General features: G+C 35.2%; 5 protein-coding genes and 1 long non-coding RNA gene across 6 annotated transcripts; 4 read left to right on the top strand and 2 right to left on the bottom strand.

The window, feature by feature from the left end:
* Positions 1-1964: 1964 nt before the first annotated feature.
* Positions 1965-3258, bottom strand: LOC148769912 (uncharacterized). Its single transcript, XR_016031510.1, has 2 exons — positions 2954-3258; positions 1965-2220 (listed from the first exon to the last, which is right to left on the bottom strand). It is a non-coding gene; the product is annotated as an uncharacterized LOC148769912 (long non-coding RNA).
* Positions 3259-5015: 1757 nt separating this feature from the next.
* Positions 5016-6184, top strand: LOC105977347 (uncharacterized). Its single transcript, XM_013002648.1, has 4 exons — positions 5016-5205; positions 5325-5605; positions 5709-5852; positions 5960-6184. Exons 1-4 carry the CDS (start codon positions 5016-5018, stop codon positions 6182-6184), a joined length of 840 nt encoding a protein of 279 aa, XP_012858102.1.
* Positions 6185-6778: 594 nt separating this feature from the next.
* LOC105977414 (uncharacterized) lies at positions 6779-8958 on the top strand. The gene is made up of 4 exons (XM_013002721.2): positions 6779-7125; positions 7278-7379; positions 7484-7723; positions 8715-8958. Exons 1-3 carry the CDS (start codon positions 6949-6951, stop codon positions 7721-7723), a joined length of 519 nt encoding a protein of 172 aa, XP_012858175.2. The 5' UTR covers positions 6779-6948; the 3' UTR covers positions 8715-8958.
* Positions 8959-9485: 527 nt separating this feature from the next.
* Positions 9486-13360, top strand: SWC2 (DNA binding protein SWC2). The gene is made up of 11 exons (XM_013002911.2): positions 9486-9956; positions 10043-10112; positions 10296-10367; positions 10451-10494; positions 10593-10854; positions 11133-11208; positions 11316-11435; positions 11602-11670; positions 11977-12019; positions 12789-12854; positions 13004-13360. Exons 1-11 carry the CDS (start codon positions 9880-9882, stop codon positions 13191-13193), a joined length of 1089 nt encoding a protein of 362 aa, XP_012858365.2. The 5' UTR covers positions 9486-9879; the 3' UTR covers positions 13194-13360.
* A 344-nt stretch (positions 13361-13704) lies between these two features.
* Positions 13705-20321, bottom strand: LOC105977587 (Homeodomain-like transcriptional regulator). The gene is made up of 16 exons (XM_013002910.2): positions 19782-20321; positions 19295-19347; positions 18907-19206; positions 18691-18747; positions 18384-18600; positions 18138-18238; positions 17790-17876; positions 17578-17709; positions 17087-17227; positions 16558-16680; positions 16017-16442; positions 15462-15872; positions 14781-15380; positions 14477-14581; positions 14174-14381; positions 13705-14042 (listed from the first exon to the last, which is right to left on the bottom strand). The coding sequence occupies exons 1-16, from the start codon at positions 20056-20058 to the stop codon at positions 14023-14025; spliced, it is 3258 nt and encodes a 1085-aa protein (XP_012858364.2). The 5' UTR covers positions 20059-20321; the 3' UTR covers positions 13705-14022.
* A 137-nt stretch (positions 20322-20458) lies between these two features.
* Positions 20459-23014, top strand: LOC105977589 (c-Myc-binding protein). The gene is made up of 5 exons (XM_013002912.2): positions 20459-20625; positions 21594-21666; positions 21771-21819; positions 22107-22230; positions 22607-23014. The coding sequence occupies exons 1-5, from the start codon at positions 20623-20625 to the stop codon at positions 22685-22687; spliced, it is 330 nt and encodes a 109-aa protein (XP_012858366.2). The 5' UTR covers positions 20459-20622; the 3' UTR covers positions 22688-23014.
* Positions 23015-23650: the final 636 nt, after the last annotated feature.

Below are 23650 nucleotides of genomic sequence, written 5' to 3'. Positions count from 1 at the left end.
CAATTGTACTGTGTTTTTTTGTAGTGTTGTTTTGATGTCTTGGTGGTTTTCTTAGTTATTTGGTTTACATCTCTGTGTGTGTGTTGTGTGATGTTCTGGGTGGTATTCATTTTTATTCGTTTTACATCTGTGCGTGTGTGTTTTTTTCCATCTATTTTGTTGGTGGTGAGTACCCACAATTTGCACATGGTTTTTAGGTATAGTGTATATATACATCTTTTTAATGTAGTTTTGAATAGTGGTATTGATTATGTGGTTTTGAATAGTGGTATTGATTATGTGGTTTTTGCATCTGTGTGACTACATGGTTTCATTGGTAACTAATTGTTTTGATTATGCATAAATAACTTGTTTTACATGGAATAGTGGTGTTGATTATGTGGTCTTAAATAGTGGTATTGATTATGTGGTTTTTGCATCTGTGTGACTGCATTGTTTCATTGGTAACTAATTGTTGTGATTATGCATAAATAACTTGTTTTACATGAAGTATTATGTTATTGTGTGGTATTCATTAATAATAAGTTGTTCTGAATATGCATAAATTATTTGTTATCAATTTTTGAAAATGCGCATATGCATTAAGTATTATATAATTATTTGGTATTCATTATTAAGTATTAAATAAACGACATGTTTCAAATTGTATTAAACAAATCTAAACCCCAAGAATGCACAGTGGCGATGTTTATCTGAATGATGCAAAATTTCTGGTTAGAACCATACACTTTTTATCTCAAATAATTGTATATTCCATTAAGTACATCCAAAAATTAGGACTAATTATGTTTAACATGAAATTCTTAATTTGTAATCAGAAAGATGCGGTGGATAAGACGGGGAGATATCATAATCTAGATCTCCCGTATGACGAAGAGGTGGTTTTAATGACCGATGCTCCACAACAGAAGAGTGACAGTGTCGACTGTGGGGTCGTTGTGTGCTACGTTGTGAAGCAGTATTTCCAAAACAAACTTATTACCAAAGCACAAGGTTTAAAGGACATTCCAAACATGCGAAAAGAAATCGTCAAGACTTTACTTGAATGGGGTAGAGGCAAAGTTTACAGTCGACGTAAGAAATGAAAATGGCTAATAGTTTGGCCTGTTTTATTTCCTTTTAATTTTATTTTTTGGGAGTTTTTGCTACGTGGTTTTCCGAGATTCACTTTGTTTATGTTCAAACAGTATGACATGTGGACGGACATTTTGATTTCCGGGTTGGCTGCATTTCAAAATTAGTTTGATAATCTTATATGACTTTATCTTGGATTACACTACATTTAGATTCATTCTGCTGTTTTATGATTAATTTGTGTTATAAGTTATTATGTACTGTATGTTTTTGCGGATCGATCAAAGTTTTGGGGATATATCGTTGATACGTGCATGCTAACTAATTGAACAAATATTTGCGGATATTTCGATCTAATTAACACCACTACTAGTCTGCAGAAACAAATTATTGTCTGCAAAAAATAATGACATTGTCTCTAATTCATGAATATTTGAAAATTACGATATTATTCTCATAACGGGTCCGCTACGACATAATTAATAGTTATATCAATGAAGACTTAAAACGACTCGATGATCATTGTGCACCAATTTTGCAAGAACTCTTATTATAATGCCCTATCCCCCTACAATTGCTACACATGATACTGCGGAAGGCCAAAGATTTGTGGATAACACCACTAATAATGAAAGTCATAGTTGAACAATATATGTATTAAACAGTATTTGGTTGTGCTTATGTAAGTATGGTTAAAAAAGCTGAAATATGATTCTTTTATCTTCTACAATGTGTTAACTGAAAACTACTACTTGCTCCTGCACAGCGGGATATATTTTGCTACACAGTTTTACCCTGTACGTGTAGTAATTATGTCAGAGATTCAAACTAAAACCCAAGCTTTATCGTACCATATGCTGGAATTATATTTTTCCTGATCCCAAAAAAACACATTGCAAAATCAATTCAAAATGTTATATGAAAAAATAAAGACACTGTCGTGAATGCAGTATATTCGAAAATTGCAGTACTATTCCCAAAACGGGTGTACTACGACATAATTATTAATAAAGTCAATTAAAACTTAAAATTTTGAAATATAAAAACGAAGCGTCGATCACTGTGCACCCATTTTGCAAGAATTCTTATTATGGCCCCCCATCCTCTTACACTTGCCACACCTGTTGCTGCGGGGTACCAATTCACCTCTACTTGGAATCCTCTTCCTCTTTGGCCTCCCGCGACGAATTCGATGTTCCGGTGGGCCTATGAGTGCACCTAATGTATCTGCCGTCGGCTGCACAAAGGGATATATTGCCGGCGAGTAGCATTGGATGAAAGTCGATTTATGAAAACAGTGGTCGATATATTGGTACGCCCCACGCATATGGTGAAAAATTATAACCGCAGCATGGACACACGGTATACCGTTTATTTGCCACAATCTGCAAGAACACGTCCCCGATCGTACATCAACAACAGCATTCGGGATTGAAAAAAGCTCCCATACATATTCGGACGATTTCTTCACCTGCCACGATCGACCTTTATCAACCAACAAAACCATTTGTTTATCAAAGGTGTCGCACAATACAGTTGGCCAATCGTACGCCTCGTCTAGTCTACGTGACATTTGAGCCATCACCAATATGCGAATACCGTCAATCAAATTTGTTATCGGGAGTTAACAAGAAGTTGCGTCCATTAATCGCGTCAAACTTCGACCAAACATACTTTATCAGCGAATCATAATTCATGCGATCCGACCACCGTTTTATTGCAACAATACTTCGAAACCTCAACACAAGGGTCACAATGAAATCCATCTGTCTGCATAGGGTGATTAACCGCGTAAAGGTTTTAAGACTTTATAAAAATAGCATGAAATACATGGCATGTTAATAAACTGTACTTAAAAACCGCAATACGTCATGAAAACCACTATGCAATTTTGAAATCGCTACTGATCTGCCGGAATTGATAACATATGTATACACCTTTAAAGACATAACAATCGATAGCAGTCGATAAGTAGCGATAAAAACCATATGTATACACTTTAACAGTTTATTTACAGAAACGATCACATAAAAACCACTCTGCAATTTTGAAAATCGCTACTGAACAGCAAGAATTGGTAACATGTGTATACACCTTAAAAGACATAACAATCGATAACAATCGATTAAAAACATATGTATACACCTTAAAAGATTATTTACAGAATCGAACAACACAGAAAAAATTTAAACTTACATAAATTGCGAAAAGCCACGAAAACAGATCTGTATAATTTGTTCCTTCTTTTCCGATTTATGCGATCAGATCACAAAATATTGGGGGTAAACAATAACCAGCACGTTGAAGCGGTGCTCTATCATGGAGGGACGATAATCATGGGATTGTTTTACGAACGTGCTGTTGAGATATAACGGGAATAGATATACGTATCTTTATTTTTCCTATTTTTTAATTATCAAAACTAAAAATTACGTTACTTATAAAGTAGGGGTATAATTGTGATAATTTATTTATTTTAATTAATAAAATCTGATTTGGATTTATCTCAAAAATTGGCTAAAAATTTGGGTTGATCGTAACATCACTTGTGTGATGGGGGGTTTTGCCAAATTTTCCCTAATTAATAACACGTTACGTTACGTAATACTAAATTACTTGCACTAGGCATTAAAATAGAGTGAAATAGGGAAAATTACATTTTCACCCCACAAGTTCGAACCAATTTCATATTTGATCCCTCATGTTTCAAAAATTCAACATTTTTAGCCACTTACGTCATTTTTTTGTGAAAACTAACAGAATCAAACGTGTGCCCATCAGTACCGTAACTGACGGACTAACGGTAAATTGACGGAAATGACCAAAAATGTCAAATTGTTGAAAAATGAGGGACCAAACGTGATTTTTGTAAATATAAAGGACCAGATGTGGAATCGTTACAAACTTGAGGGGTGGAAACTGTATATTTCTTGAGTGAAATATATATTTTATTATTATTTGGTATATATACATAGACACGCTTTACAATTGACAAAAGGTAGAAATAAAATAATTAAAAAAAAATTAAATATATAAATATAAAATAACTAAAAATAATAAACTTTAACCCAATAAAAAAGAAAAAGAAGTCCACGTGGACGATAGTGTTTGAATATGTGGAAATAGCAATGTTGTTTTCGTTTCCCTCTTCTTTTCCAGTTCTGCTCTTCAGTTCCCTCTTATATATATATATATATATATATATATATATATATATATATATAATATATATTGCTTTCCTTCTTTAAATTTTTTTTTCCGTTGCAATTCTTATTTCCCTCTTTTCTGCGACGTTGAGCAGAGTACATCCCTCATCTCCCATTTAGTTTTCTTCTGACGTTGAAATAGCAAATTCTCTCTCATCCTCACACACACACACACACACACACACACACACTCCTTCGTCGTCCCTAAGAAAACAAAACACCCAATCAGTTTCTTGGAGATTTGGCAAAGTTTCGATCAAGATCGTCCATTCGCACGATACCTAATTACGAACCAGGTACAGTTTTTAACGGTGATTTGCAAACCCTAGAAATGTTACTCATTTCTTGTTTCTTGGCTTCCGTTGCCACTGGGGCAACTGTGTGTACGTACGGCTCCGAAGAACCAGGCAAGAATATGTATAATAATTAAAGAAGTTAAAAGGGGGAACTTGTTTTTGTAGAATATTACTATGTTATATATATATATATATATATATATATATATATATATATATATATATATATATATATAGAGAGAGAGAGAGAGAGAGAGAGAGAGAGAGAGAGAGAGAGAGAGAGAGAGAGAGAGAGAGAAATAATAGTTGCTGTCGTGAAAGAAATGATATTAATGGTGGATTTTTTAAAATTATTTATCAAGATTATTGTGATCTAAATATATAAACGATCAATTACAGCCACCATTAATGATCATGAGCAGGTTGCAAATTAAGATCGATGGCACAAAACATGCACAGAATATTTCATGTTAATAAGTGGGCAGAGATCGGTCTCCACATGGTGGATGACGACATGGACGAATTGGTAATGATGCGGATCAACGTCGGAGGAGGCCGGACTGAGCATCTATTAAGTTGGCACGATAAATTTCGGATGAAGTTGCCTGTCAGACAGCAAGGTGGCCGTGGTACGTACGTAATATGATCTTTTCCATAATTCTTTAATTACGTCGTCGTCTAACCATTTAAATTGCATGAAAAAATATAATCCTACGTAGCTGAAACTTTTTTTAATTTACGAATGCAGCTTGTTGTTGGGCTCTGGTTGCCACAGATCTCGTCAGTTACCAGCTTAGGCAGGCTGACATAAAGTACCATAAACACCGAGCAGCTCCTCAGGAGCTGATCGATATGGTAGATCATGCACGATATCCCAGATATGTACGCAATCGAGTATGGAATCACGGGTGTTGTGGGGCTAGTGTCCTCTTGGGGCTCAACTATATCAGAATGCATGGAATAGCCTTGGAGGCGAACTACCCTTTCGTTCGGAGGCGTCAAAACGTTAATATCGAGAACATACCTAAAGTAAGTGCTTTAAATTAATCCAATCATATATCAGGGACGACGACGCACGTAATAATTTATCTCACGGTCTTTTACTTGTTTATTTACTATATATATATACCAGCAAACGAGAATCACGATCGATGCAGTTCATAGCATGGAGAAGTATTCATTGGAAAGAATTAAAGCCGTCATCCGTAAGCATCCGGTAGCTGGACGAATTAGACCATTTGAGAGTCTTAAAAGATGGAGAGGAGATGCAACTGCAGTAAGTCTTGATGATAATTAATATATAGTACATATATTCAGTAATTAATATAATTCCACAAATCTAATAATTTCTTTTTTTTTTTTTTTTTTTTTATTTTTTTTAAGGGCAAAATATACATGAAACATGTACTTGTAGAAGGTGACAAGGAGCCTGAAGTAAACCATGCGGTAGTCATAACAGGTTATGGTGTGGATGCGGATGGTGTAGAGTACTACATAATCAAGAACTCGTGGGGGCGCAAGTGGGGAGTAGATGGATACGCCAAAGTCTCTATCGATCTCGTCACACCGACAGTCTACCCTCTCGGAGTACGCCTCGTTTCTGATTAGACGATTTTTCGACCGGCAACAAGTTAATTTTCTTGTATATAGCTAGTTACAACGTTTTACGTTTTTCTCGTGAACTAAAACAGATGGTTTTCCCCTTATGCTCTTCTTTGAAATATTGCTATTATATGAGTAACAAATTAGCTACTGCATGTATAAGGTCTATTTTGAGAATTGGCTTGATTGATTGATTGATTGTGTACATAACATAAGTTTCTTCTTTCGTTGATTGACACACAAATTATAAATTCGTTGATGAATGATTAGGAAAATATCTTACTTGGAATAAACAATAATAATTTTCAATTTTCAATTTGGTTTTATCTGAAGCCCGATTATCTATATAAACTCAATTTTATTTGAGCCGAGTATAATTAATTATGAGTTTTTCTCAATCCGAATTAAGCTCAATTAAATAAATATTTATTATTCAAAATATATATCCTTATACAAATAATAATAATAAGTAGAAAATAGTTTAAAACTGCAAGGGTTTTTGTGAAATGGGGAGTACTACAGTCGACTTATTGTAATTATCTCAATAAAAGGGGATTACTTTTATAATTTGACATCACCTTGAGGATGTGCCTGTAATTTACCGAAAGATGTAAAATCTCACATATTGGGTTTCATCAACATCCAGCCCATCACCTCGCTAACCCTTTCCTTTTTATTTATTTTTATTTTTTTATCGCTAAAGAAAATAGAAAAAGGGAAGGGTAATAAGCGGATTAGGGCTTTCGAGAGATCGAGAGAGATAGAAAGAGATGGATTGTGGTATATCCGGCGAAGGCATGAAATCTTTGGAATTGAGCGCTATGGAATCGAGAGAAGAGAGATCGGAAACAAAGAAGAAGAAGAGGCGCAGGTTATGGATCAACGGCATGAGAGTTTCAGACAGGAATCCCAGAAATGTATATCCCGTCACTGGTCATTTCTCAGAGGTATATATTCATTCATTCATTACTTAATTAAATTCCTCCCCCTTTTCAATTTCTTCCTAATTTCATTTATTTTTGGTGATTTTCTTCTAATTATTCACTGCTCCGATTGATCCTATATATATATATATATATATATATATATATATATACAGGGAGGTTTCATGTACGATTATTCCCGAGGTTCCGGCAGAGAATTTCCCGGCGAGGTCAAACGTTTTGCCGACCTAGCAATTGCTTCCTACAATGAAAGCAACGTATGTGATTTTTTATTTTTTTTTAATTTTTATTAGGGTTAATGATTAATTGATTTTTATTTTTATAATTTTTTATTTACTTGTGGATGGATTTGTGTGTGTAGCCCATGAAATACAGTGTGGTGGAAATTATCAGAGCATCCAAAATGCTCTGTGCCGGTTTTTTCTACCGTATTAAGTTTACTGCTAAGCTTCCCGATCAAAACGACGCCGACGCGCTGACGTTCAGAGCACGTATTTACGACGGGATCACGCGTGTTAAAGTTAAATCTATTCGTGTTGTCGGTGCTCCTGCAACCGCACCCATTACCGGTGCACCTGCAGTTTCACCTGATTGCTGCTAGGTAATTACGTTACTACATCTCTTTCCTTTCGTTTCTTCATATACATTGATGCTCCACATCTATGATTCTGTGTTCTTTATATGTAGTGAAGTTTGTCTCTTTTAACCGTCGTATATACATCGTCGAGTCCAACAATGTATTCATTCTCTTATAACAATATGTTCTACCTTTGAAAATACTATTAGGAATATTAGATACAATTATAAGTATATGTATATCACCTTTGAACTAAGAATTGCCCTTAGATGGTTAAGTTTTATCGTAAGGTGTTTAGCTGTTTTTAGTTGGTCAGCTGAAGAAAATATTGTATCTAGACGACAAGTTTCGAAATTAAACCCGTTGGATGAGTTATCAAAGATCAAGTAGAAAACCCGTGTGACGAGCAATGAAGCCTACACCAAGCTTTTAGACTAATCAAGAACCGCGTGTTTTTACCAAACATTGCTTGTACGAAGTTCTGATGCACATGCAGTTTTTTACAATTTGATTTTTGCTGCATTTTTTATTTTATTTTTAAAGATGATTTGTGTTTTATAATGTTATCTGGTTCCTTCCATTGTTCATATATAATCCTTTTTATTAATAGTACCTAAGATTGAACATACTGTTAGGAATAATAGATACAATATATAAAGCTGTGTTGAGGACATGAACGAAGAATTGCCATTAGATATGGTTAAGTTGTTGAACGATAATTTTGAACTTGATACATATGTTACTTTACTTATATCTCATGTTGAACTAAATATTTCTTAGATTTTATTTGATTGGTGCAATGACTTCTCGAGTTGGTAATTATGGGAAAAAAAAACGAGTTTTAATTTTTGCTTATCGGGGGATTGTGAATTGGTCGTCCCCTAGGTTGATTATACGATTAGATTCTCATAAGATTTACTTTGAGTTTGTGTCATCGTAATTTTGCGAATAAACTATCTTGACCTGAAAATTTTATGCTCTTAACAACCTTTTGTTGTTTGTTTTCTGGTTGCAGGCGATTTCTATGCGTTCGGAATATAAAGTAGCGTTGATTTGAACGTGACTGGTTTTGCCGAAGTAAATATCATTTTACGGTTTAGTTTCCTGAACGAGTTCGTGTTTAAACATTTGGTAAATATATGCAAATTAGTTTGAGAATTTGCCAAGAGATGTTTTAATTTCTTTAACACAAAACTGCAAGAACGTGTACATAATTCAGATACTACATTGCAATTAATTGAGATTTGAAACTATAGCTATATCAGTGTTCAATAAACAAAGGGCATTTTGGACAGTTAAATAAAAAGTTAATTCTGGGTGATTTACCTCAACTGGTAGTTAAATAGTAGGAAATGCTAATAGAAAGTTAAAAATACCTCAATTGACTAAATATGTTTTTTTTTTTATCGAAAACAATCAATACAAAATAATTTTAAGTAATTTAAATAAATTTTCCACCCATCTATTACCTCTTTAATTAATTTTATTGTTATATAACTTATATTTAAATTTATTTCTACTTAGGCCGAAGAGTTTTTGCGTGATCTTTATGAATTAAAAACACGAAAGAAATGGTGGGAAAATTCGATCTGGAAAAACTTGCGCAATTTCCAAAAAAGAAAAAAAATCGTATGTTGTAGACGTAAAATAAATATTTGAAAGAAAAAGATGGGGGTGAATGCTAAATATTAATTTTATAAAATAAAATGTCCTACACTTAGTAAAAGACGTGCTGTATTTATCATGTCCATTAAATAAAATCCAGCTTTAATTAATGGTGTAGCCCAACCCCAATTTACAAAAGCTTTCAACCAAAAGCCCATCCGTTAATGTAAAATGAATTACTCCTAAATTAATTGAGCTTCCCCTTAATTTATTTTCTGGAGATCTTTCTTCATGAAGCTCAAACAACTACAGTAAAATCGAAGTCTCTTTTGATTTATACCTTTCTCTCTCTTCTTTTCCGGCGCGTGTGCTTTGTGTGTGAGAGAGAGAGAGAGAGGCGATGGCGAACGTTAGCTCTTTCACGGAGTGACTGTCGTTCCATCCGCCGTACGGAATTGTATGAATGGTGTTCGACGAAATGCTGCAGTGACGCAGTCCGATTGGTTAGAGTTTGAAATCTATTGAATTTTGTGATTTTCCGACACAGTTTTTTTTTCTGTGGGTGTTTGTTCAATATGGAGGGCGGCAAAGAAGAGGCGCAGCAGCAGCATGCGTTCCTTGATCGCACCGCTCGGGCCACCAGAGGCAAACGGTATGCATAAACTATTACTTTACTATTCAGAATTTTCATGTTGCCCACAGCTGGGCCGAAAATGAAACCAAAAATTTATGTGATAGGATGACAAAGTTGCTTGATGACGAGGTTGAAGAAGACGAGCTTTTTTGGAATCAAGATGCTCTCAAAGAGGTAAAACTAAATATGCTTGTTCTGCTTTCAATATCTGTTATATTGTACTTATTTTGTTGAACATGATGCTGACTAATTTTGCCTTTTAATGTCGGAATTTTATGTTTTTGGACGGCTCTATCTTATAAGATATGTAGTACACGATTTTGATCATTTACGAGATTTTTCGTGCATATATTACAGGAAGCAGAGGATGTAGAGTATGAGGATGAAGGGGAGGTTGCTGATGTATTTGATAGTGACTTTGATGAAGATGTAAGTTAATTTTTTTTCAGAGGTTTTCGTTCTCGCATTCAGTGTTTCCCTTACTCTCTCGACTTTCTGTATTATGCTACCAGGAGCCTGAGGCAGATGAACAAACGGAAAATGAACCTGATGAGAGGTTTTAACTCTCTCTTACTCAATAGGAAATAATTTGATCTGATTGTAAGACTTACCCCTCATTTTTATTTTTATTATTTATTTGTTTCTTTGGGACAGTAAAAGAACAAAGAAGAAGCTAATATTTCCAGGAAGAGCACCGACGAAGAAGAAGAAAACCCAGAAAACTAAGGTTCTTTCTAAGGCCAGAAGTGCTTCTAAAGATGAGAAATCTCCAGAGAAGTTGACTCCTTTAGACCATCATGATGTACCAGATGATGCCGAGGGTGAGAAAAGTGTTAGAAAATCAACTAGAACTTCTGTGGTTATCAGGCAAGCCGAGAGGGATGCAATACGTGCAGCACTGCAAGCGACAATGAAGGTATTATATAATACGGAGATGATTATTCGTTATATTGTACTAAAAGAGACACACTATTTAATTTAGATTTTAGGGGCATGAGATCGATTATGATTTATGATTTGTTTTTGTAAAAGCGTATTCTTTTGTTAAAAATCCTCTGCTCTGTAAAAACTTGTTGAAAGGCACTACTAACTCATTTTTGTTGCATTTTGTTTTAACCTATTTAAGTTGGTTACGTTTCAAAGCAATTACTTTCACATCTCTGTCGTACTGGTGAATATTTTCTCAAATTTCAGCCGATAAAAAGGAAAAAGGAAGGCGAGGAGAAGAGGATGTCCCAAGAAGAGATGCTTCTGGAAGCAGCTCAAACAGGTGCTTCTCATGAATTTTTTTTTTGTCATTGTTTTTATCTTGTTATAATGTAGTGGTATGTTATGTTCAAAAAACTTTCTAATTGCATTCTGTGATTACTGTTGCAGAGATTATGAATTTGAGAAATTTGGAAAGGGTATTAGCAAGAGAAGAAGAAGTTAAGAAAAGAGCAATAGTGCATAAAGCAGTTTACAGTGGCCCTCAGATACGATATCTTTCTAAAGATGGTGAGCTATCTCTCTTCTTTCTATACATCTTAAATGTTCACTATCCTCTTACAGCATAGCATCTTCTGGTTTAAAATATTTTTGTTGGTTTCTAGTTCTAATTATTTCTTATCTCCTTCCTCGTTCAACAATTTATTGGTAAAAAAGTAAATAACATTTGTTCCAGGTTGCTCGTACCTCGGTTTCATGAATGGATCATCATTTGAGTCGGGTGTTTCAACGACATCTACCCCATGTAAGTAAAATGCTCTGCTCTATCCTGATTATGTTTGCACATTGCTTTTAGCCTTTAAGCAGGCTTCTTGCTATTTACAGCTTCTTAATTATTTGCCAGCGTCTTTAGAGGTTAACAGTCACCTTTTGAAATGGAATTGAATATATGCATTGTATAGTGACAGCCGCATCTGTGAGTGCGGTACTCTTGGATTTGCTAGAGATAGGTGTCCCGATTACATTTGTCAGCATTCATATATCACTACCATTTTTACGAATATTGACAACTGCTTATATCACCTGATTTGATGTATCCACATATTTCCAGATCCAGAAAAAGCAGTGTGTGCTGTTACTGGGCTCCCAGCAATGTAAGCTTTGAAACTTTTAAATTTTATTTTTAGTTTAATTTTATTTTTGTATGTATAGAAAGGCTTGTAAAGCCTCTGCTGCCTTTTGTACATATTTTCTGCATTAGAGCGGTAGACGAGTTTTACCTGCTAAAACTGTAGTTTATTATATCGTCAAGCAAAACCATTAATATATGCATAAGTTAAGTTATGAGCATATTATACAAGAAAAATGCTGAGAAGCTTAATATGCTAAAACCCCGTAAAGTGTAGTCTCGTTTAACTAATTAATCTTATGAACAAACATGAACGAGCTTTTCCATGACCAACATGAGCTGTTCTTGAGCAGCATCTGTTTATAGCCAGCCTCCAGGGGCTATTACAAACGGATATTCAATGTGCATATTTTTATTTCGTTGACAGTTTATTTGGATTGAGATGGAAAGTATAAAAAGCCGGAAATGTGAGATTGATGAAAACCAGTTTTCCTAGGGTTTTTTTTTTTTTTTTTTTTTTTTCTGTTTTTTTTTTTAAATATAACTCTTGTTTAAAAAAAATATATAGTATTCAAATTAACAACTTCCTAAATCTGTAAACGTTCAATTTTTTTTCTTCTCATTTTCCTTCAAAACCGAAAGGAAAATACTTTTGTCAATCAAATTCAAGATCCTAATGGAGCATTAAGTTCCTGCACCTCATCTTTTTTACCTATGCCCGTCCTTCGGTATGAGATCTATCGAATGCATGAATATGTTCTAAAATATTTTTGTTTCTCTGTATTATAATGCAGTTACCGTGATCCAAAGACAGGTTTACCATACGCAACAAAAGAAGCATTCAAGATTATTCGTGAAAGGTAAGAACTACTCTCTATCATTTTTCGTAAGGTTTCGTTAATGGCAGACCTATTAAACTAGATTTTAGTTCCACATATCTGTGCTTTTTTGAGAAATGCCCTTGTTTCGATGCTTTAACGCACGTGTATACTTTTCCGTGATTTTGTAGGTTTGCTGAAGAGAGTAGCTGCAGTAAGAATGGAAGAAGCATGGGTTTCTTGTCTGATGCAACTTACGAGCAAGGGTTCTCTCGAAAGAGAAAGAGATCGATGATTCCACATGATAAGGATACATCTTATTTTAGAAACTTTGCTCGTTTCCGTAGATTCCCTGCTCCGGATATCCAAGATTCAGATTAACTTTCTGCTCCCTTTTTTGGAGGTTATTTTTTTCGGCTAGTTTTGACTTGTATATGAGTAGTGTTGTTTCAGGTTGCGGTTTTAAGTTATAAGTTGGAGTTGAGCACTATGTATTTATGAATAATTTGTTAAGCTTTTAGGTAAACAGAGTCTGAAAAATTCTCTCTCTATTTCACTGCTAGTCGGAATTATTGAAATTTAAAATAGGATCGAAATCAGAATCTTATATATATTCCAATTCCGATCCAAATAATTTCAGAAAAATCAGAACTCGGAATTTCCGATCCATAATATTCCAATTCCAAGTGTTATCACCTATGTTGCTCTTAACAATCTATGATTTTCAAGCTACTATTTTTTATACAATAAATTCATTGGTCTATCGTATGCACTCTTGCACCCATAAATTTTTTGTCCAATACATTTTTAAACTCAATTCAAATTGGGCATGAGCTGAGATTCAGCATTACTTCGACAAAAGTATCCTCATCTGAGGCATTGCATATCCTTATTGCAAGTTTTGTTAACTAATTTCATTTACAATCAAGAACGTTTTCTTCTCGTTCCACTGCATCTAATATAAAACAACAGTCTGTGTAACCGGCACAGAATAATATTTACACGCAAACACCAACGCTCGATCAAAATTTTTGAATCAAAACTGAAGGAACCCCCCGCCTAACGCTGTAGAAACAATAATCGCACATGCTCTATGATTCTCTTCAGAATTGAAAAGAATGCTCGAAACTGCTTGTTCAACACTAAAACTGGATCATGCAATGATCATAATAGTACCTCTCGTTTTTGTCTCCGTTCCAGGTGGAGTCTGTTAACTGGTGACAGGGGTACCTGATGTCAAAAAGACCAATCACGTGCATGTCATTAAATTTAAAAAAAGGATAGAGTTACAATCTGTTAGGAGACACTGCAGAACCGAAAGGATTATCGAGATGGATCACAGATTTGGGAGAATTACATACCTTCCATTCTGTTAACCATTTCAGGTTTATTCTGAGAATGGCCGCTTTCGGCATGAGGGGCAACCAACAAATCCAATTTTACCAACCAAAGTGCAACTGCAGAATATGTTTGCGGCACGGTTGAAAAGTTTGAAATTATTTCGTCCGAGGCATTATAGTGATGATAAAACCAGTCTTCATTGATAGCATTAACAAAATCAGCGAGGACCTAAAACATCATATAAAGGGAAAAATATGAACATATATTCCATAAACATAACCCGCTGTCAGAGAGAAAACAATGATAAATACAATATTCATCACCTGTAGAAACTCTCTCAAATTAGAGGCTCGTCGTAACCTATTTATCCATAGATTATGAGAAGATCTTTTCCAAGAACCTAACAAGGCGTCTGCAGGAATAACTGACTGCAATAAGTTAAACAAAAGAGCTATTAGTATAAGATAAGTCGTCATAGAGTCCAAATTGAAGCTTAAAAGATATCACTCAAAGTAAACATTCCTAAACACACGTTAGGAAACTATATAATTGAAACTATAGTCCTTAAGTTGCATGTATAACTGCACATTTGAGTTGAAGATATAATTTGGATTTATGGCAGCTCACCTCAATTGCATAGATTGCAGCTTTGAGTGCCTGCAATTGGGACGATAAAACTCTTTTCCTTCGGCACTTATTAACATCAATATTGGCCCGACAAACTGCTGAATGAACGGTGTATCTTTCCTCCAGGTCAAAATCAAGCTCAAATGTTGTATGGCAAATTCTACAATGCTTTTCATCTTTCCAATACAGGTCCTGACATTGATCACATCTTTTGAGTGAGTTGAGATAAGCCTTCTTTCCATTCTTAACCGTATTGAGTTCACAGTAGAATGACTTCCATATCCATGTATCAAAAGATTTGGAGCGGCGAGATATTTCTGCCAGCTGTTCTCCTTTCTTCCCAGATTCAGCAACTGATGTTGCGCCAGTAGAAGGGAGTTCATTTTGCATCTCACTCGAGTTCAATCGGTTGTCTACATCAGACACTGGTGAGGAACTAGCTTCCCTAGAAGTATTTAATCCAGATTGCCTATTTTCACCATCATCTGGCATATTAGACATTGTTTGGCTTAGAGTTGATTTTCTTTTTTCCAAGGAAGCTATAAGTCGAGCCTCCCGCACACCCCTACGATCCAGAGCCGACAACAAAGTATACAAAGCCTGCACAGAATTGGGGTGGTAGTTACGTTAGTGTCTTTAAAAAATATATATAATAATTAAAAAAAAGTCGTGAACTGTTACCTCTTTAGAATCAATCATTTCCCAGTGGCCATCTTCGGAAGATTCAAAGTAAATCCTCCTGTGTCCAGGATCATAATCATCACAAGGGCCTAAGAATAACCAGTATCTATTGTACCTACGATCAGAACCCAGAAAGATAGACTGCATAGGATGTATATAGCTCTCTGCTTCCATTTGCTCTGCAATTTTATTCATACTAGCATACTTCTCTTCCTCGCCGATTTTTGACATAGGAACCAAAGAATCAATTGGTTCTGGTGCATTTACAGCAGCTCCATTAGACATTTGCCCACCAAGGTTTCCCAATAGCCCAAGGGGGTTACACTGCTTCACCATCGATCTCTTTATTTTTGCACCAGAACCATGCTGGTGGCTGTTAGGAAGACATTCCGCACTTGATGACAAGGGATCCTATAAAAAGTTTGCAGATATTAAATCATTTATCAACTAAATCGCAAAGCATAAGCAACAAACGATTGCAGAGTACGCGCTCTGAATAGAAGCAGTAACAATACAGGGGAATAAAGGGGCCAACCAAACAATAAGAGGGACTACCTCCATTCTGACACTGGATCCAGCGCGAAGTAGATCAATCAATGCTGCTAGGGCACTGAGTTTCTCTTCAATGCTTAAATCTGAATATTCACCTTCCATTAGTCCTAACAACCACACTTCTCCAGGATGGCTCTCATCAATTTCATCGTAAACTGACATAACATTAGTGTTGCATTTATTGACATCAATATTGGATGGACTCGAATCCCCGGACTCATAATCAGAATCATTTCCACCAGTGACTTCAGAAATGTCATCTCCACTCCCCATGTCTTCACAATCTTCAGATTCTTTTTCAGCTGCATGGATTCGTAAACGATATCCAGATGAGGAAATCTTTTCGAACAATGTTATATCTCCCGAGAGAGCTGAGGCGATTAAATCCTCTAGGTCGTGGAGTGTATCCGTGAGATTCAACTCAACAATCTTCATGCAAAACAAACACTCCCCACTAAGTATGTGCTAATAATATCTAAATCGCTGATAATTCATCATGTCAAATGAGATTTTGCTAAAATCAACAGGGAAAATATAGACTTACCACTGAAGATTTTGCCAACTCTGAGACTTTCATTCCACTATTTCCTTGGGTCGATAATATATTGAATAGTTCTCCCTTCAATGTACCAGGACTTAATCCATACTTATCCATAAGACTGACTTCCTAGAGAACAAAAAACAAGCAATATCAAGAAATATTTCCTCAAATGAATCTGATGGTCATGATCTTTTGTTTCAATGTATAAATACATCTCTAATCGAATCATCAGCCACGGATCTTATTTACAAAACGTAAAAGTTATACATCAAAGACAGAATCCCGTTGTTCAAGTACGTGCAATTATGCACAATTATGAAAAGCATTAGTAATGCCCTGCCTTTAACTGGTTTCTGTATTGTACCCGGGTTATTTGTACATGGGTCTTATATATGACAGTTTGAGACGAAAAACAAAGAGAGGAATGCCAAATTACATGCTGAATTATGTGATGGGAAAAACTACATAGCATGAGATGCAAGACCATGATTGCAAATAAGAAGATAAACCATGCTTACAGGAAATTCAGTACCTTGTTGCAAACTGCAGTCCTGGTCATATTAAGCTTAGAACCAAATCCAGCTGCAACCAATACCTGACGCAGTACTTCTATCCATGTTAAGGAGTTCAATGACTTCTGCCAGAACTCTAGAGCAATGTCATGGTTTTCAAGCTGTGAAACCATGATAAATAGAAAGTTAAAGCAGCACTATAACATACGACTCAAATGTGTAACAAATTTTCTAGGTTGTCAAAAACCAATTGTATGCAGATTACTATATGAACTACTATTGATCAGGCATAACAAGAGAGGTTCCAAGAAAATTCGTAACCAGCATGTTGAAGACATGTCTCTAGTTTTTGGCGAATTTTGTAACTAATAACCTCTTATAAATCTAAGTAACAGCACACAAATTAAAGTTCACTGACACCAGAAACATCATACATATTCTAACAAGTCGCCAGTTTGAGAGATCAATCAAATAATCTACATGAATAAAAGCATGACTTAGACATGCTCACCGTATGAAGCAAACTCGAAAACTTGCAGTTTTTGCTAGCATGAGAGGAAAACCCTCTACTCATCTCCTTGTCAACATCTGACAAAAGCAGTTTCAGAAGGGCCAGATGGACTTGCCCAAGCAACAATGAATCCTGAAGACAAGGAGCCTAATAAATTAATGGGCCAAACTACATAAGTAAATGAACATAACATAGCAACCACGTCAACTTACCTTATCATGAAATGCTTGTGCAAACTCATCTAAGGTGAACGAATATATACTGATTGTTACAGCATATGTGCAAAGAAAATGGAATACCTTCAATGAACAAATATGAGAAAATTAGGAAAAAATGGCCATTAGAGAAACTGTACAAAGAACGTATTGAGGATATAAGATTTAACTACCCAGTGGATGATAAAATATGGGATAGACATCAGACGCTACTTTATCCTATTTTTTTAAATCAGATATATATCTCTGACAGATTGAGGAAAAGGATAATCTTATATCAAATCAATTTGCATCAACTGTCAACTAAAAGGCATAATCATAGCTCAAAAAGACTTGTTCAGATACCTTAAAAAGTTTGTTCGCTAGCTCAGGCGAGGAAGCCCAAGGTTGCATAGACAATGGTAGCTTCATTGTGACAGAATTTGGAGGGAACTTGGCAAGCAAATCTATCAAAATACAGAATATTATTAGAAGGATGAGCGAAATTGCACATCAGGTTCAGCCAGACCAATAATTTATGTACTAAGGCAAATCACTAACAGGACAAACGTTGAGAAATGAATTAAACAGTAAGAGAATGCTCTGGCTAACCTTTGCAAAGTGAACAACCATGTGAATCATTGGTTGCAAAATGAGCAGAACAAGATAACGGATTAGGTCCTGCTTGTAATTCTCTAAGCTCTAGTTCCTCATCATCCTGTAACATCGCAAACTTTTCTGTGTTTTCTAGACATTTTACATCTTGAAGAGCAAGTTCACAATTTTCATTATGAGGCTTCTTCCGCTTTTGAACTTTCTGGCATTCCACCTGCAATTATAGCGTGGTTGTATAAGATTAGCTAGATCTGTGATTCCAAAGATTTTGTTGCAAATACAATATAGCTGAAGCAAACTTTACCTTTCTACTTCTCAGAGGAGTTTTCCTCTTCGCCTTTTCTTTGCTTGCCAATTTTCTCTACATGAGAAATAACTAAAATTCATTTCCTTCTCGAGGATTGAAATTGCCACATTTGATAAAGAGTTGTTATAATATTCATTTAACTGGCTTTATTGGTTCAAGACAAGGATATATAATTGTCAGAAGACGACTGAAAAGGTGGGGTTAGATGCAAACCATAATAGATTCTCGTGGTTGTACTCTTTTCTTCTTCTGAGTGGCGCTCTGCCTGCGGTAAGAAACATAAGGAAAATCACTTGCATCGGGATTTGTACCTCGCCCAGCTGTCATCAAACCTTTGCCAATGCCATGGGTTTTCCCGTTAACACCCTTCTGAGTCATTAAACCTTTACCCATGCCATGTTTCTTTATTGGAGCACCACTTGCAGTCATTGGGCCTTTTCCAATACCACGTCTCTTCACATGTGAATTGTTCTCACAACAAGTTTGGTAGTCTAAAATGGCATGTGTAGAAACCTAGCATGAAAGGAAAAAAAGTGAGGAAACACGAAATAGCCTTTTTTACCAAAAAAAAAAAAAACAGTTAAGAGTATGGATTCAATACCTTTCTCCTTTTATGGGGACGCTGGTTCTCTTCATGATGTGACTTTCTGGGATCTGGTGATCACAGAACAAACATCAGGCAAATGATTTTCACACAATATATAAATTAAGCGTACTAACCGAAAAGATAGATAAACAACTGCGACAACAATGTTGAGATTATCTGTCATGGTTTTTCCCTTCTGTTTTGAGTTTTCATTTTACAGTTTTATATATTAGCATTTTTCTGCTTGACGAGAAGAGAGAAAGGCAAAACAAATTGGGGATGAATTGCAATCGTGCAAAGGAAAAGGAAAACATTCAAAGACAAAAGTGATTTAAATGCAGACTATGATGACCACGGCTATTTGATTCACAGATAATTGATTTCACTCGATAACTAAACATACAACATCCATGGAAGTGAAAGTACACTCACCGGAAAAATTCAAACTCAGTAATCATCTGAATCAAACTAATAAACCACCAAACACATTTCCATCACTTACCGGCGGAAAAGGCATTGGACGGGAGAGAATCGAACTGATCACCGAGCTGGGGACCTTCCTTGCGGAAAATTTTGGTGACAATGTGCTCCGGAGTGTACAGAACCTCCTGCAGCCGCAGCCTGTAATCACTGTCGTTCATAAATAGCCGCTGCTTGCTCTTCCCCTTCAATTCGCCGCCGCCGCCGCTCCTCGAATTATGAATTCCACCGGAATTCACTCCATCTCCGGCCTCCTGATTACACTTCCGCCGCCTGTTATTTGACTTCTTTTTTGCCATAATCAATTTTACTCAGATTTTCATTGAGCTGATTAATCCATGGAAATGGAGGTTACGGTGGGTGATAATAATCCAGACTCTCTCTCTCTCTCTCTATCTCTTCTCTCTCTCTCTCTAACTCTCTGTTTCTGAACTGTGAGATATACAGTGAGAGAGTTGAGAAATGGAGACAGGGGTTTTAAGAAGTAGGGTTTTGGGGGGTTTGGGGGGTTTTGTGGGTATATTATTTCTAATTATCTTTTTCATTTTTAACTATTATTATTAAGGAAAACTTTTGTACACGTGTATATACGTTAAGCTGAAAATATCTGCAGTAGTGGATCGGGTTGAACTAACGGATCCGGTCACGGATCTCGGGTCGGGTCTGAAAAATAAGAGGGAAAAATAAAAAAGGCAAATAGAAATTAACAAATCAACCGTCTTCACCGACTTTTCACCCACACTTCTCACTTTTGCAGCTCTGTAAACGAAAGAAGAAACTCGTCTAATCTCTCTCTCACACACAGATACACACACTACTGAGAAATAGAGTGTGAATCTAGCTGAAGAAGCAAACATTCCGAAATGGTATATATATATATATATATATATATATATATATATATATATATATATATATATATATATATATATATATATATATATATATATATATATATATATATATATTATATATATTATATATTTATATTTAGTCCATTTAATTTCTTGAGAATTGCGGATCTGAGTCTCTATGGAGTTTTGTGGAATGTAGCTTATCTGAATTTGTTGAATATCCAAATTCTGCAATGTGGGGTTTTATTTGTCAAATTAATTTTGAGTTCATGTGTGGGTTATTTCACATTTGATGATTTGATCTTGGAATTTGGTTATTGGATATTGATGATTGATTCGAGTAGATGTTGTAACGTTCGATTTGCTGTTTTATACTTGCTATGTTTGTCTTGACATGATTTTTGGATCATAAGACCAAATTTTTTTTTTTCGTTTATTGAAAATTAAACGATCCGGATGTACAATTTGTCGTAGTTCATAAGATAGCATTAGTCATTTGAAAAAAAACCATTGCAATAAGATTTGTGCGTGGTTTATATGGCTGGGTTTCGACCTGTTGGTTGATTGATATCTTGAAATGGTTTCGTTGCCTCTACGAAATTTCTAAATTTAAAAACGAGAGAATGTAATATAGAACTGTTGCTGCACGTTGATCTCTCAGACAAACACTTCTTGAGATAAATCGGTGTTTCATTTTACTAGCTTGTGTGCAGTGGGCGTCTGATAGTACAATATTTGCACGTTCGTAGACATTTTGTGAATAAATATATTGTACTGTTTTTTTTCATTAAGTACAAATGAAGAACAAATCTCACAGGCCGGAGACCTGACTATATATATAAGGGTATTAATAATTATTTCTGCGTCGCTTGTTGAATGGTTTCGTGTACATCTCCGATTACTTGTGCCTATGCTTTGATGCAGTTTTTTTTTTCAGTCATTCAGTTTCTATTGTTCTCACGAGTCGTCTTTTGTTATAGGAAAAGGAAGCAAAGAAGGAGGCGTTTAGAAAATACCTGGAATCCAGTGGAGTTCTCGATGCTTTAACAAAAGGTTATATATATTTTTTAACCTTCTTTCTGTGACTAGATATTAAGCCTCTGTATCTCCGTGTTTGTCATAGTAACAAATTTGTTTTTCTTTCGATTTAACTGTAGTTCTCGTGGCACTGTATGAGCAGAACGACAAACCCTCGTCAGCTGTCGAGTAAGTAAATAATGAATAATCCAGCATAATCCTGTACCACATATTTTTCCAGTGTTTGCTTGTGCTTGTGATTGTGTGTTTACGTAGTTTGTGAAAAGCAAGCCAATTTCACTGTGTTATTGATGAGATTCCTCTAAATTGTGACACTGGGGGGAAAATAAACAAGATAAAGTTGATAGAATTTGCGATCTAAAATTGTAGTTATCGAGCATCCCCTTCGCCTTACTATACTTGGACAAATGATGAATCTGAAATGAAGCGCTTGTATTGTATTTGTGGTTTAACAGGTTCGTCCAGCAAAAGCTAGGCGGTCCAACTCTTGCTGAATATGAAAAGGTGCAAGCTGAATTTTCGGATTTACAGACAAAATACAACGAGCTTTTGGCAGCGCACCATGAAAAATGTCGACAGGTGCGTTGAAGTTTACTTTATCCAAATTTCACCTATTAGCCCAATTTAGATATTTTACGAATGCAAGCTAAAAGTCAAAAGTTTATTCACAGACACTATAACTTCTCTATGGCTTACTTAAATTTGATTTTTCATAGTATTTGCAGACACCCCAACTTTAAGAAATAAGCACTTATACCTAAACTTAACTCAAAATCACTAACTTCTGCTTATGTAAAAGCTTTTGCGAAAACCGCCAAAGTAAATCTCTTTCAACATGAACCATTATGTCAGAATTGTGTTTGTGCGAGAGAGTTTTATAATCTTGATTGTGATTGAATTTCTTGAAAGTCGTCTGATAACTCTGTCTTCCTCTACATATATATATTATTGGCAGTACGATGAACTAAAAGACAGCCATAGCCAAACATCGTCTAAGGAGACTGCTAAGGAAGAAGCCCCCATTGAAGAACTATGACACAATGCCAAAAAAATAAACCTAATAGGATTTGAATTAAACAAGGAAAATGTTTTGGCGGTGTTTATACACATGTAGAGTGTGCATCTCGTGTTGTTTTACGTATTTAATGGCGGAAAAAAAAATTGAAGTCGTTGATTTAATTTGAATCATGTTGGGCCTCGTTTGAGAGGGTACGTTTGGCCAAATATGGTCGACTTGAGTAAGTAATGTAATATGAGACTATCTTATTTTTGGATTTTGTGAATACAAAATGGAAGATCATGTAATATTTGTACTATGGTGTTTGGGAATAGATATTATATTGGATATTGCATTATAAAGAAATTTGATCTAATTTTAATTTTGGATCGAAATTTTATTTTTAAAACATTTGAAATTATATAATTACATAATATATCATGGATAATTCATAAATTCAAATGCGGCATTGGAGCACTCGGATAGACTAACGGAATGATCGGTATGCATAAATGAGTAGGGAATGTAATACTTATACCAAATACAAATTTTTCCTTTTTAATTCAATCCAACGTTCATATACGAAGGAAATTCGGAGACCCAGGTTTAAAATCATATAATATATGGTGATTCTCATTTATTTCGTATATTATTTTGGTAAATTATCACATATCTTATAATAATATTATGTGTAGTTAGTTATAACTAGCCTCTTAGTTTGAAAGATTACAAATATATCTATCGCTTAACATCTCATGTCATGTTGACTATTTTTTAATTCCATTATGAATTACTGGTTATGTCGCATACACATCCCTCGATTACGAAACGTACCAAATACAAAAAAAAGGAGGTATTTGGTACATTTCGTAATTGATGTGTGTGTTTGCGATACACCCCATAATTTAGAGGGGCAAAGTGACCTTTGTGCTTTTTACAAACATGACCAAAATAAGGCTAAGCTTAAGAAATAGAATATGGGCCGGTTTTAATTACCCAGTT

Source organism: Erythranthe guttata, chromosome 6 (assembly GCF_056151865.1).
Source record: "Erythranthe guttata isolate IM_541 chromosome 6, IM_541, whole genome shotgun sequence".
NCBI lineage: Eukaryota > Viridiplantae > Streptophyta > Magnoliopsida > Lamiales > Phrymaceae > Erythranthe > Erythranthe guttata.
The sequence above is the reverse complement of the archived record's forward strand: the minus strand, read 5'-3'. Positions and strand labels throughout refer to the sequence as shown.

Coding starts and splice junctions, on each gene's coding strand:
- LOC105977589 (XM_013002912.2), top strand. Junction 21,667..21,770: donor TCTCGATGCTTTAACAAAAG/GTTATATATATT, acceptor ATTTAACTGTAG/TTCTCGTGGCACTGTATGAG. Junction 22,231..22,606: donor ACCATGAAAAATGTCGACAG/GTGCGTTGAAGT, acceptor TATTATTGGCAG/TACGATGAACTAAAAGACAG.
- LOC105977587 (XM_013002910.2), bottom strand. CDS start 20,058: ATGGCAAAAAAGAAGTCAAATAACAGGCGGCGGAAGTGTAATCAGGAG. Junction 19,348..19,781: donor GTCCAATGCCTTTTCCGCCG/GTAAGTGATGGA, acceptor TGTGATCACCAG/ATCCCAGAAAGTCACATCAT. Junction 19,207..19,294: donor GTCCCCATAAAAGGAGAAAG/GTATTGAATCCA, acceptor CTTTCATGCTAG/GTTTCTACACATGCCATTTT.
- LOC105977347 (XM_013002648.1), top strand. CDS start 5,016: ATGGCACAAAACATGCACAGAATATTTCATGTTAATAAGTGGGCAGAG. Junction 5,606..5,708: donor ATATCGAGAACATACCTAAA/GTAAGTGCTTTA, acceptor TATATATACCAG/CAAACGAGAATCACGATCGA. Junction 5,853..5,959: donor GGAGAGGAGATGCAACTGCA/GTAAGTCTTGAT, acceptor ATTTTTTTTAAG/GGCAAAATATACATGAAACA.
- LOC105977414 (XM_013002721.2), top strand. CDS start 6,949: ATGGATTGTGGTATATCCGGCGAAGGCATGAAATCTTTGGAATTGAGC. Junction 7,126..7,277: donor TCACTGGTCATTTCTCAGAG/GTATATATTCAT, acceptor ATATATATACAG/GGAGGTTTCATGTACGATTA. Junction 7,380..7,483: donor CTTCCTACAATGAAAGCAAC/GTATGTGATTTT, acceptor TTGTGTGTGTAG/CCCATGAAATACAGTGTGGT.
- SWC2 (XM_013002911.2), top strand. CDS start 9,880: ATGGAGGGCGGCAAAGAAGAGGCGCAGCAGCAGCATGCGTTCCTTGAT. Junction 10,495..10,592: donor GAAAATGAACCTGATGAGAG/GTTTTAACTCTC, acceptor TCTTTGGGACAG/TAAAAGAACAAAGAAGAAGC. Junction 12,020..12,788: donor GTTACTGGGCTCCCAGCAAT/GTAAGCTTTGAA, acceptor ATTATAATGCAG/TTACCGTGATCCAAAGACAG.